Raw genomic sequence first — 14,353 nt, forward strand, 5'->3', positions numbered from 1 at the left:
TTTGAGCATATTTTTTCTGCTAAATGCAGTACCTGTGAGGGTTTCTGGACAATATTTGTCATTGTTTTGTGTTGTTAATTGATTTCCAGTAATAAATATATACATACAATCGCATAAAGCAGCATATTTGTCCACTCCCACGTTGATAAGAGTATTAAATACTTGAAAAATCTCTCTTTTGAACAGATACAAAATGTTTGATTAATTGCGATTGAATATGGATAATCATGCGATTAATCTGGATTAAATATTTTAATCGACTGACAGCCCTACAATAAATATATAAAGCTGATTTCATGGTCGTCATTGGATTAACAGGTTATTGGCACTATATTTAAAATGACATCAAAGGAAGAAAACAAATTGGTATTAACATGCAGATGGTGTTAGATGACAACTTTATCTTTTACTTTCAGTCTTCTGTCAACCAATCACTGTAGATCGGCAGTATGTTGGTCTCATCAAGAAGATAAGGTCTTAATAAGAAAGTGGAATTAGCTGGAACTTGTAGTGCTGTTTACTCTCTGTGGATAATGCTCACCACTGACAGGCATGGCTATTCTTAAATGACATAAAACAGGACTGTTCACCGTCTCGTGTGCTTGTGAGGGTCTCATCTTGAGTTCATTTCTAATTATCAGTCCTTTAATGTCTCTACCATCTCTGCTTGTTTCTCTTCCCTACCTACGGTCTGTGTAGAAGGAAATCCTTCAGGGCAGAGCGCTGACTGGAATTTCAATGACTAACAGAGGGTATGCAGGGTTTTCCAGTGGAGAGAGTTCAACCACTAAGGCCGGTCTGGGTTCAGCTGAGTGGCAACAGCTGTGAAGGCATTAGAAGTATTTGATACAGAAAGAGGACTGGAATCGTTCTGTGGAGAGGGGTAGATCTCTGAGGGGTTCCCCTGCAAAACACTTCGGATTTTCTTCTGATCTGATACACATTAACTCAGAAATAGGGATTGATATGGTTAGGATTTTATTGATGCTACTACTCTTTTGGATACTCCTTATCGGTTCGGTTCTTTATCGATACTCATCGGTTCTTTTTCATTACTAAATTTAAAAAAAGAATAAATTCAGAAGAGGATTAGAATTTATTTTAATTTTAAATGCAACTAAATGTTTCTAGAGCAGCGACAGTAATGTTTACAACAGCAAATCACTATGCAAACTCAATAATATACTCATCTAAATGTCATTAAATAATCATATTCCTGAGTGAAGTTGATAAAGAATGAAGAGCACAGACATCAGTCAGTATCAGTCCCTCCTCCTGTCCTCTGTCCTCCTCCCTCTGCTGATGTGATTCACTGCTACAGGTACCGCTGCTATATACAGATGAGAGACTGCTGTGTCTCAGACAGCTGATCAGATAGTTTACAAGAATTTTAAGAAACGTGGCAAACTAAGCTAAACAGTTAGACTACATACAGACAGACTGCTTTTGTTTCAGCTTGTTTGTAACTACTCGCTATAAGCTGAGCTAGCGTGCTGTGCTTGTGTAAACATAGCAGCAGTGGCTGAGCAGATTGAAATATCATTTTTCTACATGTTTACATAATTTTGTTGAACGGGTGCGTTGATAAAGTATTGTCTTTTTACTCGCAAAGGTTTTATTGCACAGTAACGAGCATAGTTGTTATCTTTACTTCACCTGGTTTACTTCACTGTCTCCACCGCCGCCTCTCTGATCAGCTGTTTGCTTTCACAGATAGAGGAGATGTGTACTGCAGCGTGATAATAAATTACACCAGAACATTAAAAAATACCGATAAAGCTTATCAATACTCGCCCGTTTAATACCGGACTCCAATTCCTACTCAGAAACAGTTTGAGATAGGACAATCGTAGATTATTGTTGTCCTCTTAATTTTAAGAATTATTTAAGAATATTCACAGACACTACCGACATAATTACTGAGAAATGACATGAACTACCAGATGCCCTCAAACAGTGCACCAGCTGGAAGCCTGGTTTTTCCTACAAGGTGAAAATGTGGTGTTGGAAGTTCGAAGTGGAAATGATGCTCAGGAGACCAACCTCTTGACAACATGTCTCTCTTACCTCTGGATGTATCGCTTTGTAGACTGGTGCATCCATCAAGGTGATTTGGCTCTGACAGAACAAGAAAGAAATCCATATTATCTTTCAATATGCAGGAGATTAAGGAGTGGCATATATACAGTATATAAAGTACATACGACAGCTGAACGACATTATGAAATTATGATGGTGGGAGTATACAGTACATAATGTACGTCCATAGGTCATAACTGGAAAAGCTGGGCTGGGAATAACTACTAAAGATCATTGATGAAGATAAGATAAATGAATATAATGAACTGTTGTGTCTGAAGCTGCAGAATTAAAAAACTAAGTGATTCTTCTCGTATCTGTTGTCCACTGAAAAGTTTCTTTCAGTTCATTAAATGTCTGCAGACAACTGAAGGCACCAGGTCACATTTGTTAATAGATCTGCAGCCTTTGGTTTAAGAAGTGCCGCAGCAGATAGCAGAGCCATTACACACACTGTTCACTGTGCTTGCCTTCATTAAATCACATGTTACAAAGCAAAACCATACACCTCCAGTCCACACACATCAGGCTGGTTGGTTAGAACTCAGCATTCTGCTGTTTATGGAGAGACGTTGGATTTCCAGAGCTCATTAATCCTGTGCATCACAGCATCCTTCCCAACTTTATATTCATTCTTAAGATGCAAACGCTGCTGTCACATGAATTGTGATATGATGAGGCAATTTACAACATGAGATGCAGTAAAGTTTTGATTGAAATAGTGTCTTTCCATTTGTTGAGCATCTATATTCCACTTCACCCAGTCCTTTTGCACTTTGTCCTGCTGCACATAGATTTTTTATTTTATTTCACATCTTCTAAAACAGTGATCTTAAACTGTTGGTTTAGCTTAGACAAACGTTAACTTATAATAGTAATTTAGAAAAGCCTGCTGCTGCTGGAAACAAGGTTGATGAGACCATAACAGTAAATCTGCCCAAAAACACAAAGCTAAAAGAGACGTGAGAGTTGGTGAGAATTCTCTGTGTGTTTAGGATCCCTTTCATATTGGAGATGTGTGATTCAGTGTTAATCTAACTATAAAGAGGGGTCTGTAGAGGGTCTTCCAGGTAAGATCTGATCCGTCTGCACAAATACCGAGTGACTTTTGAAGCGTACTTACAGCAAACTCCTCGGGCGTCACCTTCAGCACATCGAAGACGACTGCATCGTAGCTCTTGGCGTAGTCCACGCAAGGTCCATCCAGAGAGTCAGAGCTGCTGCTGGCCTGAGATAGACACACACAGTAACCATAGTAACTGCTCTATACCTACGTAACAAGCTTTAAGGTACATTTTGAATGGATAAAAAAAATGTGTGATTAATTTGCAATTAATCGTGATCAACTATAAACAATCATGCAATTAATCAAAATCAAATATTGCAATCGGTTGACAGCCGTAGTTTCACACTATTCCAGCAACAGGTGGCTGTCAAGAAACACATTAATGCTTGGCTAGTAAGCATGGATGTCAACACGTCCAAATAAAAATCTGCTCTGCAAATGTTTTATGAGGAAGCAAACATCTGTTAGACCTCAAGCGTACACACAGTGTAACATAAATGTTGTTTGTTTACAAGAAAACTCCACAGGGTACTTTTTATAAGACACATACAGACAGGAGAGGACAATGAGAGGGACAAAGACACAACCGCAGACACTTAAAAATAAAACTGACTTGCATAGTGCGATTCACTGGGTTATTAAAGTAAAAACAGATGCTTTGTTCCTGGCACACTGCCCATTTCAAATTATCATAATATAACATAAATGCCTCCGATGTTTAGCCTTGATCAACGTGCTTTGAATGTTGACTTCTTATCCTTCCTGTGTTAAGCCTCAGCTCTGGCATTATAATCAACAAAACCAAATGGAAAGGACTTTTTTTTTATAAATTATTACTTGGAAAAAGAGAACAATAGGCATTCAAAAAAGACACCAGCATTAAGCCATTTTGAGAAAGAGACTACGTGGAAGTGGTCTACAGGTGGAAAAATACAGATTTAAGTACAGTGCCAGCTGGGCAGAAAAGCTGATCAATCCATCCTAAGGATTTATCCTAAACTACTGGTCAGATAACCATGAATATACCCATTTCTAATGATGTTAATGTAGCACCATCATTAGTCAAACTGTATTCTAGACCAACATTGTGATCCAAACTTAATCATTCAAAGTTTCAAACCAGTATGGTTCAAACTCAGTGCCCTGGGCCATCTTGTTGTCTCATCTGTCTATAACTATTATTTCCCACTGCTGCACTCTTTAGGACTATGGTAATATACTAATTACAGCCAGCGTACCAATAATTACATGGTAATCAATTGCTACCATTTTTTATTGACAGTAAGTTCATAAATACTACAAATAAATACTAGTTCATGTAATGCATAAACAGCAATTAAGTATAAATTACTAGGGCTGTCAGCCTAATGAAATATTTGATTGCGATTGTCGCAAATTAATCACACATAGGGGTAATGATAATGATGCAAGGTAAGAGCAGAGAATAGGTCGGGAGGAGATAAAGGTCGGGAGGAGTTAGAGAATAGGAGAAGATTGCAGTTGAATCTTTCAGGCTGGTAACATAACAGTAGTTAGCATCAAACTGATAAAAGTTATATTAAGGGCTGTCAATTGATTAAAATATTTAATTGCAATTATCGTATGATTGTCCATGATTAATTGTGATTATTCACACATTTTTTATCTGTTCAAAATGTACCTTAAAAGGGAGATTTGTCAAGTATTTAATACTCTTATCAACATGGGAGTGGGCAAATATGCTGCTTTATGCAAATGTATGTATATATTTATTATTGGAAATCAAGGCAACAACAGCTGTCAGTGTGTCAGTGTGCTGACTTGACTATGACTTGCCCCAAACTGCATGTGATTATCATAAAGTGGGCATGTCTGTAAAGGGGAGACTCGTGGGTACCCATAGAACCCATTTACATTCACATATCTTGAGGTCAGAGGTCAAGGGACCCCTTTGGAAATGGCCATGCCAGTTTTTCCCCGCCAAAATCTAGCGAAAGTTTGGAGCATTATTTTGCTTTCTTCCTTCCTAGTTTCATATGATGCCAGTATCTTCACTCCAGCTTTAAAACTGAGCCCGCTACAACCTAAAAATCACAAGTTGCGTTAATGTGTTTAAGAAATCAGTGGTGTTAAAACAAATTTGTGTTAACGCGTTATTATCGCCTTAACTTTGACAACCCAAATAATTCAACACACTTATCTAATGTAGTAAACTTTTATTTTACTGGCTATCAAAACTGACATCACCATCCTCAGGGCTAACATAACTACAAACTGTAGCAATGAACACCACAGAAAGCTTGCTCTTACCTCCGAGGTGACTGAATTGATGCTGGTGCCATCCGAAAGCCCGTTCCTGCGATACATGCTCACAGAGGGACTGGCGGGATGCACAGGTCAGGGCGACAGAGGCCTTTAGCTGGGGGGCGCACATAACCTCTCATCCATGCCTGGAAACACAGAGGACACAAGTTTTTAACCTCTTATTTTTTTTCATTACATTGTCCATTCAATAGCATTAAAAGTAGAAATACCCTGAAGTAAATCACTAATGACTAAAGCTACCACAAGATGTCCCACATGCAAACAGACAGAGATGATGAGAACCGCATTGCAAGCAGAGTGGCTGTTTTCTGTGCTAAGGTGCCCTCTAATGTGCAAATGAATTGCTGCATGTGTGGAGGACCACTACTACACTCACGTATGCCACACTCCTATACATGCACACAACAGGGTTATATGTATTTACTAACTCATAACAAATGCTACAAATGATGGTGTTCTCCATTTATTATTATTTACTGTAGGTATTTGTTTTTTTTTTCCTTTCAAAAGTGAAAGTGACAGACAGCCGTTGGTTGTTGTACCATGCAAGCCGTCCGTGCCTCTTCACTGTTACAGCAGTCACTTATCAGTACCAAGTAAGGTAGTGTTTTAAAGGGGCACCCCACTGATTTTACACACAAGATCAGTTTATTATAGTTGCAGGCAGTACTACCAGCAGTCAGCCTGTGAAAACAGTTGTAAAATGTCTCCTGTGTCTCTGGAGGAGCTTTGTCAGAGCTGAAGTTTGAGATGCATTATGGCAAATGTAGGATCCAATGTTGTTTGAGTTTGAGTGTGTCTCTTGTGAGTTCCCAACTTTATAAAAGTGCAATACAAAGTCACCAGATTAACCCTTCAAAATGTACAAAATTCAAATTCTGCATTGTACATTTCTGCAAACCACATGATACGTTGAATGTCAATGTTTTATGAACCGAAAAACCTGTTTCATAAATACATTTCATGTCAGCCTCGTATCACGCTTGCAGAAACGTACAATGTCACGTGGTTAACGTTGTGAAACGAGTGGTTAAGTTTAGGCTACAAAACTGCTAGAAAAAACCATCATGGTTTGTATTAAAATAATATCATAACGTATATATATATATATATATATATATATATATAGTATTCAGGCTTGAATTGATTAACCATTAATATATTTCGATTATTTTGCTTCAAATTTTGTTGAATACAAATTTAGTAAAACCTTATTATCTCAATGAAATGTACTGAAACAAATGTACGTGACACAAAAAGGCAATGTATTATTTTCGCCAGTGGATTTTTTCATCTACCAGTCCCATTAGCCGGTGAGTCAAAAAGTTAATTTCGTACACTGGACATACCCACAGACAGAGATTCCTCGCTTTATAGTTGGATGTATCAATTATCCATTTATGTCCCTCAACATAAGACGCCTACAATTCAGAAAATGTTGGCTTCTCGATATTAAGATAAGTTAAAGATAGCAGCAAAAATAGCAGTATTACCAGGCACTTGCATGCAAATATAGTAGAGACAGAATACAGACACACTGGGAAAGCTGAGCTCCCTCAACACTAACACACATGTGTGACCGTTAGATGGCAGTATACACCAGCCACAGCAGGAGACCCACACTGTGTGTGTCCAGTTCCAGGTTCTCTGGCTACATTGTGCTCTCACTGGAAAAGTGAAAAAGGAAGTATACTCATACCAGTCACTGTGAATAATAATAAAACACGTGGTTGTTTTGAAGTGTGCAATTGATGGACACAATGTCCCACAATGCATTTACAAGGGAACAGGGAGAGCTGCTCACAGCTGGAATAAATGAAAACAAATTATGGATGTTAGTAAAACAGCTCCAGGAACACATCAGAATACTGACAATCACAATTAAATCCTTGGAAAACATTTGGATTTCCATTTGTTACGGCAGTCATATTCTCATCCACATTGACAAGTTGCAAGAATTTCATAATTTCTTGTTCGTAAAAACAGTTAAGTATGTAGATTTTATTGTATGCGAGCGGCTAAAGACACTCATTCTAAGCAGGTTTTGAGTGTAGTGTGTTGAAAAATGATGCATGTATACTTTAAAAGCATTTGATTTTTGAGAGTGTGCTTTTAATGGTCGTGATTCTCCCATAATGCAATGCATGAGGAAAATGCCGGGGGAAATCGAAAGAGCTACTCACAGCTATAAAAAATGTTAATTATTTAGCAATGGTGGTGAGACAGTTTGAGAAAGATCTGGAAAATAGAAAAAAATACTAGAAAAAAAAAAACACATATTGTGTGACTTCCTATCAGTATAAAACTGTAAATATGCTTATTTCTTGTATACTATAAAGATTAGTACATAGTACACATTGTATACAATTAGTATGCATGGAGTTAGGACACAGCACTAGATTGTAGTTGACTTGTATGTAAAGTACATAATTATATTTTGTCCTTCTACTCCGTCATCAGCAATATGCTGTATAAACCCCCTACTGTTGTTATTATTATTCTGAAATGTCCTACTTTGCATAATGTGTTTTGCATTACCAGATAAATTCCTGGGTATACAATGTCCTCATAAAAATACAGTATAACATGGTAATCTGAGACGATAGTATTGAGATTTTTTGTATTAGTTTATTGCAGATATATCAGTATAGTGTGCATTTGTCAGCTGACCAGAGACAAGAAACGTCAGTACAGAAATGACAAACTAGGTTTGAGCACTGACAAGTTTAATTTTATACTGTAAAATGTCCTCCTCACTATGTATTTCGGTCCCAGCTAAAAAAGAAAAGATTTAATGTACACATTTAATTAGCCAGTTAAATCAAACACAGGATGCAGATTTGTCCCATGTGTCTCTATTAGGGCTGTCAAAGTTAACGCGACAATAACGGGTTAACGCAAATAACGCTAACTTCTTTAACACAGCTTGCGATTTTTAGGTTGTAGCAGGTTCAGTTTTAAAAGGTAGAGTTAAGATACAGGCATCATATGAAACTAGAAAACCATGGATGGTACCAAGGAATCCATTGGTACCAACCATGTCATACTAGTTTGTTGCAAAGGAGCCTAAATAACGCTCCAAACTTACGCTAAATTTTGGCGAGGAAAAACTGTCGTGGCCATTTTCAAAGGGGTCCCTTGACCTCTGACCTCAAGATATGTGAATGAAAATGGGTTCTATGGGTACCCACGAGTCTCCCCTTTACAGGCATGCCCACTTTATGATAATCACATGCAGTCAAGTCAGCACACTGACACACTGACAGCTGTTGTTGCCTGGCATGAGTTTTTTATGCTAAATGCAGAACCTTCGTGACAGGCTGGTATGACATGGTTGGTACCAATGTATTCCTTATTCCCTTTTCTAGTTTCATATGATATCTGTATCTTCACTCTAGCTTTAAAACTGAGCCCACTACAACCTCTGAAAGATCAACTGCTTTAATGCGTTAAAGAAATTAGTTCTAACTGGTATTTTCTGCTTGCTTAGTTATTATTAATACAGTGCTTGTATTGTGCACTGCCTGGGACAACATTTCACTATACGTACTTGTATGTATATGTGACAAATAAATCTCATGAATCTTGTTGTCAGGCAAAATTCCTCCCATCAGAGTACTCTCACATTACTAACGTCCTCCCTTCTGCTTACACCGTCTATGATTAAGCCCTCTCGCTGAACAAACACCTTTTTTCGAGGTTTGTAAAAAGGGGTCAGGGCTGAATTATCTCTGTAGCAGCATGGTAATCAAATTTTAAGGAGCCATCCTGTGGGGTGGGGGATGGGAGGGAGCTGAGAGAGAGTGAGGGAGCTAACAGTAATGGTTACGAGCTGCAACCAGCAGCTATATATTATCCTCCCTCTAATGTGTCCCTTCTATCTGTGGAGATCAGCCGCTTGCAATTGGAACCTCTCCTGTGCACTTGTCTCATCATCAGTAATGAGACCTGGTGGACCTGCACTCCGTCGCTTGTATTACAAGTGAATGAAAGATTATAAACACAGATACTGTACTGGGGAATATAATTAAAGCATGATACAGCAATTGTTGTTGATGATTGTTTATGTAAATCACGACTTAGTGTGTCATCACTTTAAATTACAACAATTAGACACTAGCTAATGATGAAATTTCTAATTATAAATATGTCTAAGATTGTAATCATGATACCAAATAATATTTTTTTGAGATACTGAAGAGGTTCAATTTTTATCCTTTTCAGAAAATTGTCTACAAAATAATAATATAATTTCTAATAAATATCATAAAAATGCATTCAAAGTTCATGTGGATCTTTTGACCGCTGATCACACTATGGCTCCCTGTTTTTGTTTGTATCGAACACACTGCAACTGCATGCGATTATCATAAAGTGGGCATGTCTGTAAAGGGGAGACTCGTGGGTACCCATAGAACCCATTTTCATTCTCACAATCAGAGGTCAAGATACCTCTTTGAAAATGGCCATGATAGTTTTCCCTCACCAAAATTTTACCGCAAGTTTGGAGCGTTATTCAACCTCCTTTGTTAGTATGAGATGTTTGGTACCAGGGCTGGGACGATTCACGATCTCTCGATTCGATACTATCACGATACTTTGATATGTACTGCAATTTTTAAGTATCGCGATTCTATATTACGATTTATTGCGATTTTTATTTTTTTTGGTGGGTGCATTCTCTCTCTCTATACGTGTTTCAGCCTTCCCTTCATCCAGACCAAGTACTCTACCCCGCACCGACATTTTTACTTCTGCAGATATACCGTATCATAGCAACCAGACACAACCAAAGTGTCTCAGCTGAAAAAAAAAAATGCTGCGCCCCATTGCCCTTTTGTGTTCTGCATTTAACAATAAACAAGTATTAATTTGTATAATTTGTTATTTCAAAAAGCAATAATATACTCTAATAAAGTCAGGATAAATTAAGTAATTTGCGCTTTTGAGCCAATCATTATCACCGCAGGGGAAATGCTTTCACTGCGACAGCCGTGCTGCTGAATTGAAAAGCTTAATTTATTAAAACAGTTTGCCACTGCTTCCAATTACATTCTACTTTTAGCATTCCCATACTTTCTCTGTGTACACCAGCCCCAAACCACCAATGTTGTGGAGTTCCTGGGAGATTCCAAATCATGTGGGTGCTGTGGGTGGCTCAGCTGCAGCACTTTCACTTTCAAAGAAAGAAGTAAAACCAAGAATAAGTGACAAGCACCCAAACTCGTGAGGAACAATGTAGTCTTCTGCAACCTTGGTTGGTAGCAATTCCTTAAAAGGGACAGAGTGTAACACTCTGGGGTTTCTATTAGCAGAAATGGAATATAATATTTGTGTTTTCAGTGTAAGTGTATAATCACCTAAAACTAAGAATTGTTGTGTTTTCGTTAGCTTAGAATGAGCCCTTCATATCCACATAAAATAGGGAGAGGGTCCTCTTTATGGAGTCCGCCATGTTGCACCATCATGTCTCTACAGTAGCCCAGAACGGACAAACCAAACACTGGCTCTAGAGAGAAGCGTTAACATAGAATGGTGTTAACATAGTTTTTAAACTCGGCGGCTCACGTTACCGCAGTCTTGGAAAGGGAGGAGTGAGCGGAGGGTCACACTCGGTTGGTTGCAATCTGCAACCACACCATTACTGTGGCTACCACTAAATCCTACACACTGTCCCTTTAACATAAATCACACACCGGAGGTAAATTTGTAACTTGCACACGTTTCATGCAATCCTATCACCGATTCCTTTTATAGAACATCTAGTAGAGATACAGATCGGGAGGGTAACTGTAAACCTGTTCTCCTCGACAAATGATGAAGTCACTGTCTGTCTCAGTCACAACAAATGTGCTGCTCCGCTTGGAGCTGAAACTGTAGTTTGCAGGAAACTGTTAATGTGGCGGCTGACACATGGATGAGTGAACAACAGGGTGCTTCCCACTTCTTCCCTCGAGGGCCGATCCAGATCCTTACACTCTTCTTAGGATGCCATGGTGACAATGTATTTTTTTATTATTTTGGCAGAATGCCTAGAACACATTGAGTTCATCTTTCTAAACTTTCAGTTCTACCCCTCATCAGATCAGTATATGGGTGCTCTGCAGTCGTAGCGTCGGCCGATTTGACCACGGAGATGAGAGTGACGGCCGGTTTGACCGCACGTTATGATACGATAACGTTTCCTGTCCATTACAGAGTCAACATGCAGCTTTAGCCATCATGTCTAGCTCTGCTTTTCCTGGCAATGTGTGAAACCCAAAGTGTTTCCATACTTTACTGTATGTGTAGTGTTTACCACTTTGGATTTAAAATGTGAAGGTGCAGGTCGTATCCACGTGGACCCTCCGTTGTTTTCTGCTTTGTCATTTCGTCCGACTGCGGTTTGTTTTGGTTGACGGATACAGATATGACGTCACATTAGTCAGACTACAACAATAAGAGCAGTAACTACCTTCTACCTATTTTTTCCCCACCCGTAGAATAGGGATGTACTGAACAGTTTGTACTGAATCAACCTAAATAGGTGAAAACACCTGTATGAGTGGATCATGACTGTGCAAACTCCACTATCCCTAAATGGAAGTCTGCCAGATAACTGAGGAAAAGTTCCATCTCGCTACTTCACATATCATTTTGTCATAAATCTTCACTTCAGTGGGTTTAGATAAATACATAATACATGGTCATTGTGCCATGAAATCATATCATACTTTTTAGGGTGAGGGATATTATGCATTTACAGAACAGCCAGTATTGCACCCATCAGTATCCATGGTGACGGATGCTTCCTGCTTGTAGTGGGAAACAGAAAGCATGTCCCGCAGTGTGCCTGTTTATTTATATTCAGCAGAGGAATTAAATAACAAAAGAATAGCAGACATAGTGGCCTTTTACAAAAAGCACATATTGATTTGATTTCAGATTAATCATAATGAAAAGAACCGTTAGTTGCAGTATAGACATATTGTTTATCATTTACTTTCAGGGCTAGTAGGTCGGTAGGGCTGTACTGAATGTCATATTTTTTTACAATAAAAGCTTCTATTGAGGTTTTTGAATGAAGATTTCAGTGTCCGTCGTCATATTTTATGATGTCATCACCCAAACAAAATCCTCAAATTGAATAAAGTGACTCATCGGATTAAATGAGTTGGTCTTTTCTTTATTAAATCAACTTTCTGTAATGAATATAACTCGTCAGTGTGTGCCTTCCTTTGTGTGCGGCAAGCGGGAGAGCAAACAGTTTTTTGACCAATAATAATTATATGCTCAAATAGCATCATAATAAGACATAAAATAAGGTTCTTCTTCACCTGAATTCAGTGCATTTACAGCCGCAACTAGGGCTGCACGATTTATAGCCAAAATGATAATCACGATTATTTTTGATCAATATTGCGATCACGATTATTTATCACGATTATTCTGATAACATATTTTTGTTACACTTTCACATTTGAATAAGTAGAGCACTGTTTTCACTTTAATGCTGTGCCACATCCCTGTTAATGAACAAATTAGGGCTGCACGATGTAATATTTCTTCTGCTATATATATTGCAATATGAAAAAAATACAGGAATATTCACCCTACCCCTTTTTTTAGCTACATTTTGAAGTTAAAGGCTTCAATCTGGTGCAAAATTAGCAACAATCAGAGCCAAATAAACAATTTTATGCTCTTAATTTAATCCTAAAAACATTTTATAGATAATATTTGTACCCAAAAGTGAAGCCAAAACATCTTGATCTGGCTATTTAAGACTTAAAATAAGGTTCTTCTTCATCTGAATTCAGTGCATTTACAGCCGCAACTATAGGGCTGCAGGATTATGGCCAAAAATGATAATCAGGATTATTTTTTAGCAATAATCTGATCACGATTATTTATCACAGGGCTTGGGTGCATGGTGCAGGGTGGAAGGTGCAGGTGGGAGGGCCATGCTCTGCTCTAAGGCCCAATAAATGCTGGAGCCGGCCCTGCATCATACACAAACCTGTTTTGACAGCCGAGATTCACGCTCAAGTGTCGCACACAGACACATCTGCGCACCTGCATGAACAACAAACATAAACAGCAGCAGCAGCAGCAGCCATGTTCATGAATCACAGCAGTGTATCCGCATCCAGTGTCACGACAGCAGCAGCAGCAGCAGCAGCAGCAGCAGTGTATGACACGGCGTTTATAGCCCTTATTATATATGAATCCTCCAGCAAAGCACAGCCAGGCCTGCTGCTGCTTTCTGCTTTCTGCTTTCTGCTGCTGCACAGCCTCCCTCATCTTATTAAAGCATGCAAACGCCTCTGCGGTTCTTACCTTTCAACCAGGCAGTGTCTCCTCCAGCTGCTGATGCTTCTTCTGCTTCTTCTTTCTTTATTAATAAACACGACAATAAGAGCCCGAGCGGTGTTTTCCCAGCAGCGTCCAGGGGGGGTTGTTTTCTTTATTCCTCCTTTGAGCTTTTGAGTCTCACATGAAGCCAAGGTCGCAACGTTTGGTCCGCAAACCGTGCGGGATACATTAGACGGAATCATACAAACATGGCTGTGTGACGTGCCAAATTATCTCTATGTCGGAGAGAGAGAGAGAGAGAGAAGAGAGGAAAAAAAAAAGAAGCGAAAATGAATAAAAAAATCCACCACCGACAGCAGGAAGTGACAGGTAGGTAGGCGCACTTATCTTGACAGCCAGGTGTGTCGCCTAATCATCAGCTGGAGCTCTGCAGATAAGTCCCGCCTACTAATCACAGCAGAGCCAATCAGAGAGCAGCTCTAAAGCCAGCGTCCTTCAGACGCAGGTGCATCTGTGGTGCCTTCATGGGCTTTCCTATAGACTCGGATATCACTTGTGTGTTCGTGGTACGTTTATTAAATTCGCTCAAGCAATAAGTCTTGACTGGGT

General features: G+C 38.9%; 1 protein-coding gene across 4 annotated transcripts in view; it reads right to left on the reverse strand.

Moving 5' to 3' along the window:
- LOC119478284 (ras-specific guanine nucleotide-releasing factor RalGPS1-like) overlaps positions 1–14,143 on the reverse strand; it is a 69,379-nt gene extending 55,236 nt beyond the window's left edge. For all 4 annotated transcript variants that reach the window (XM_037752919.1, XM_037752917.1, XM_037752918.1 and 1 more), the window contains exons 1-4: positions 13,769–14,143; positions 5,435–5,574; positions 3,203–3,307; positions 2,068–2,118 (exon numbers count right to left, since the gene is read on the reverse strand). In XM_037752919.1, coding sequence (XP_037608847.1) covers positions 2,068–2,118; positions 3,203–3,307; positions 5,435–5,491 — 213 coding nt within the window. In that variant the 5' untranslated portion in view covers positions 5,492–5,574; positions 13,769–14,143. The remainder of the gene's footprint in view (positions 1–2,067; positions 2,119–3,202; positions 3,308–5,434; positions 5,575–13,768) is intronic.
- Between the last annotated feature and the right edge of the window lie 210 nt (positions 14,144–14,353).

This window comes from Sebastes umbrosus, chromosome 19, assembly GCF_015220745.1.
Source record: "Sebastes umbrosus isolate fSebUmb1 chromosome 19, fSebUmb1.pri, whole genome shotgun sequence".
NCBI lineage: Eukaryota > Metazoa > Chordata > Actinopteri > Perciformes > Sebastidae > Sebastes > Sebastes umbrosus.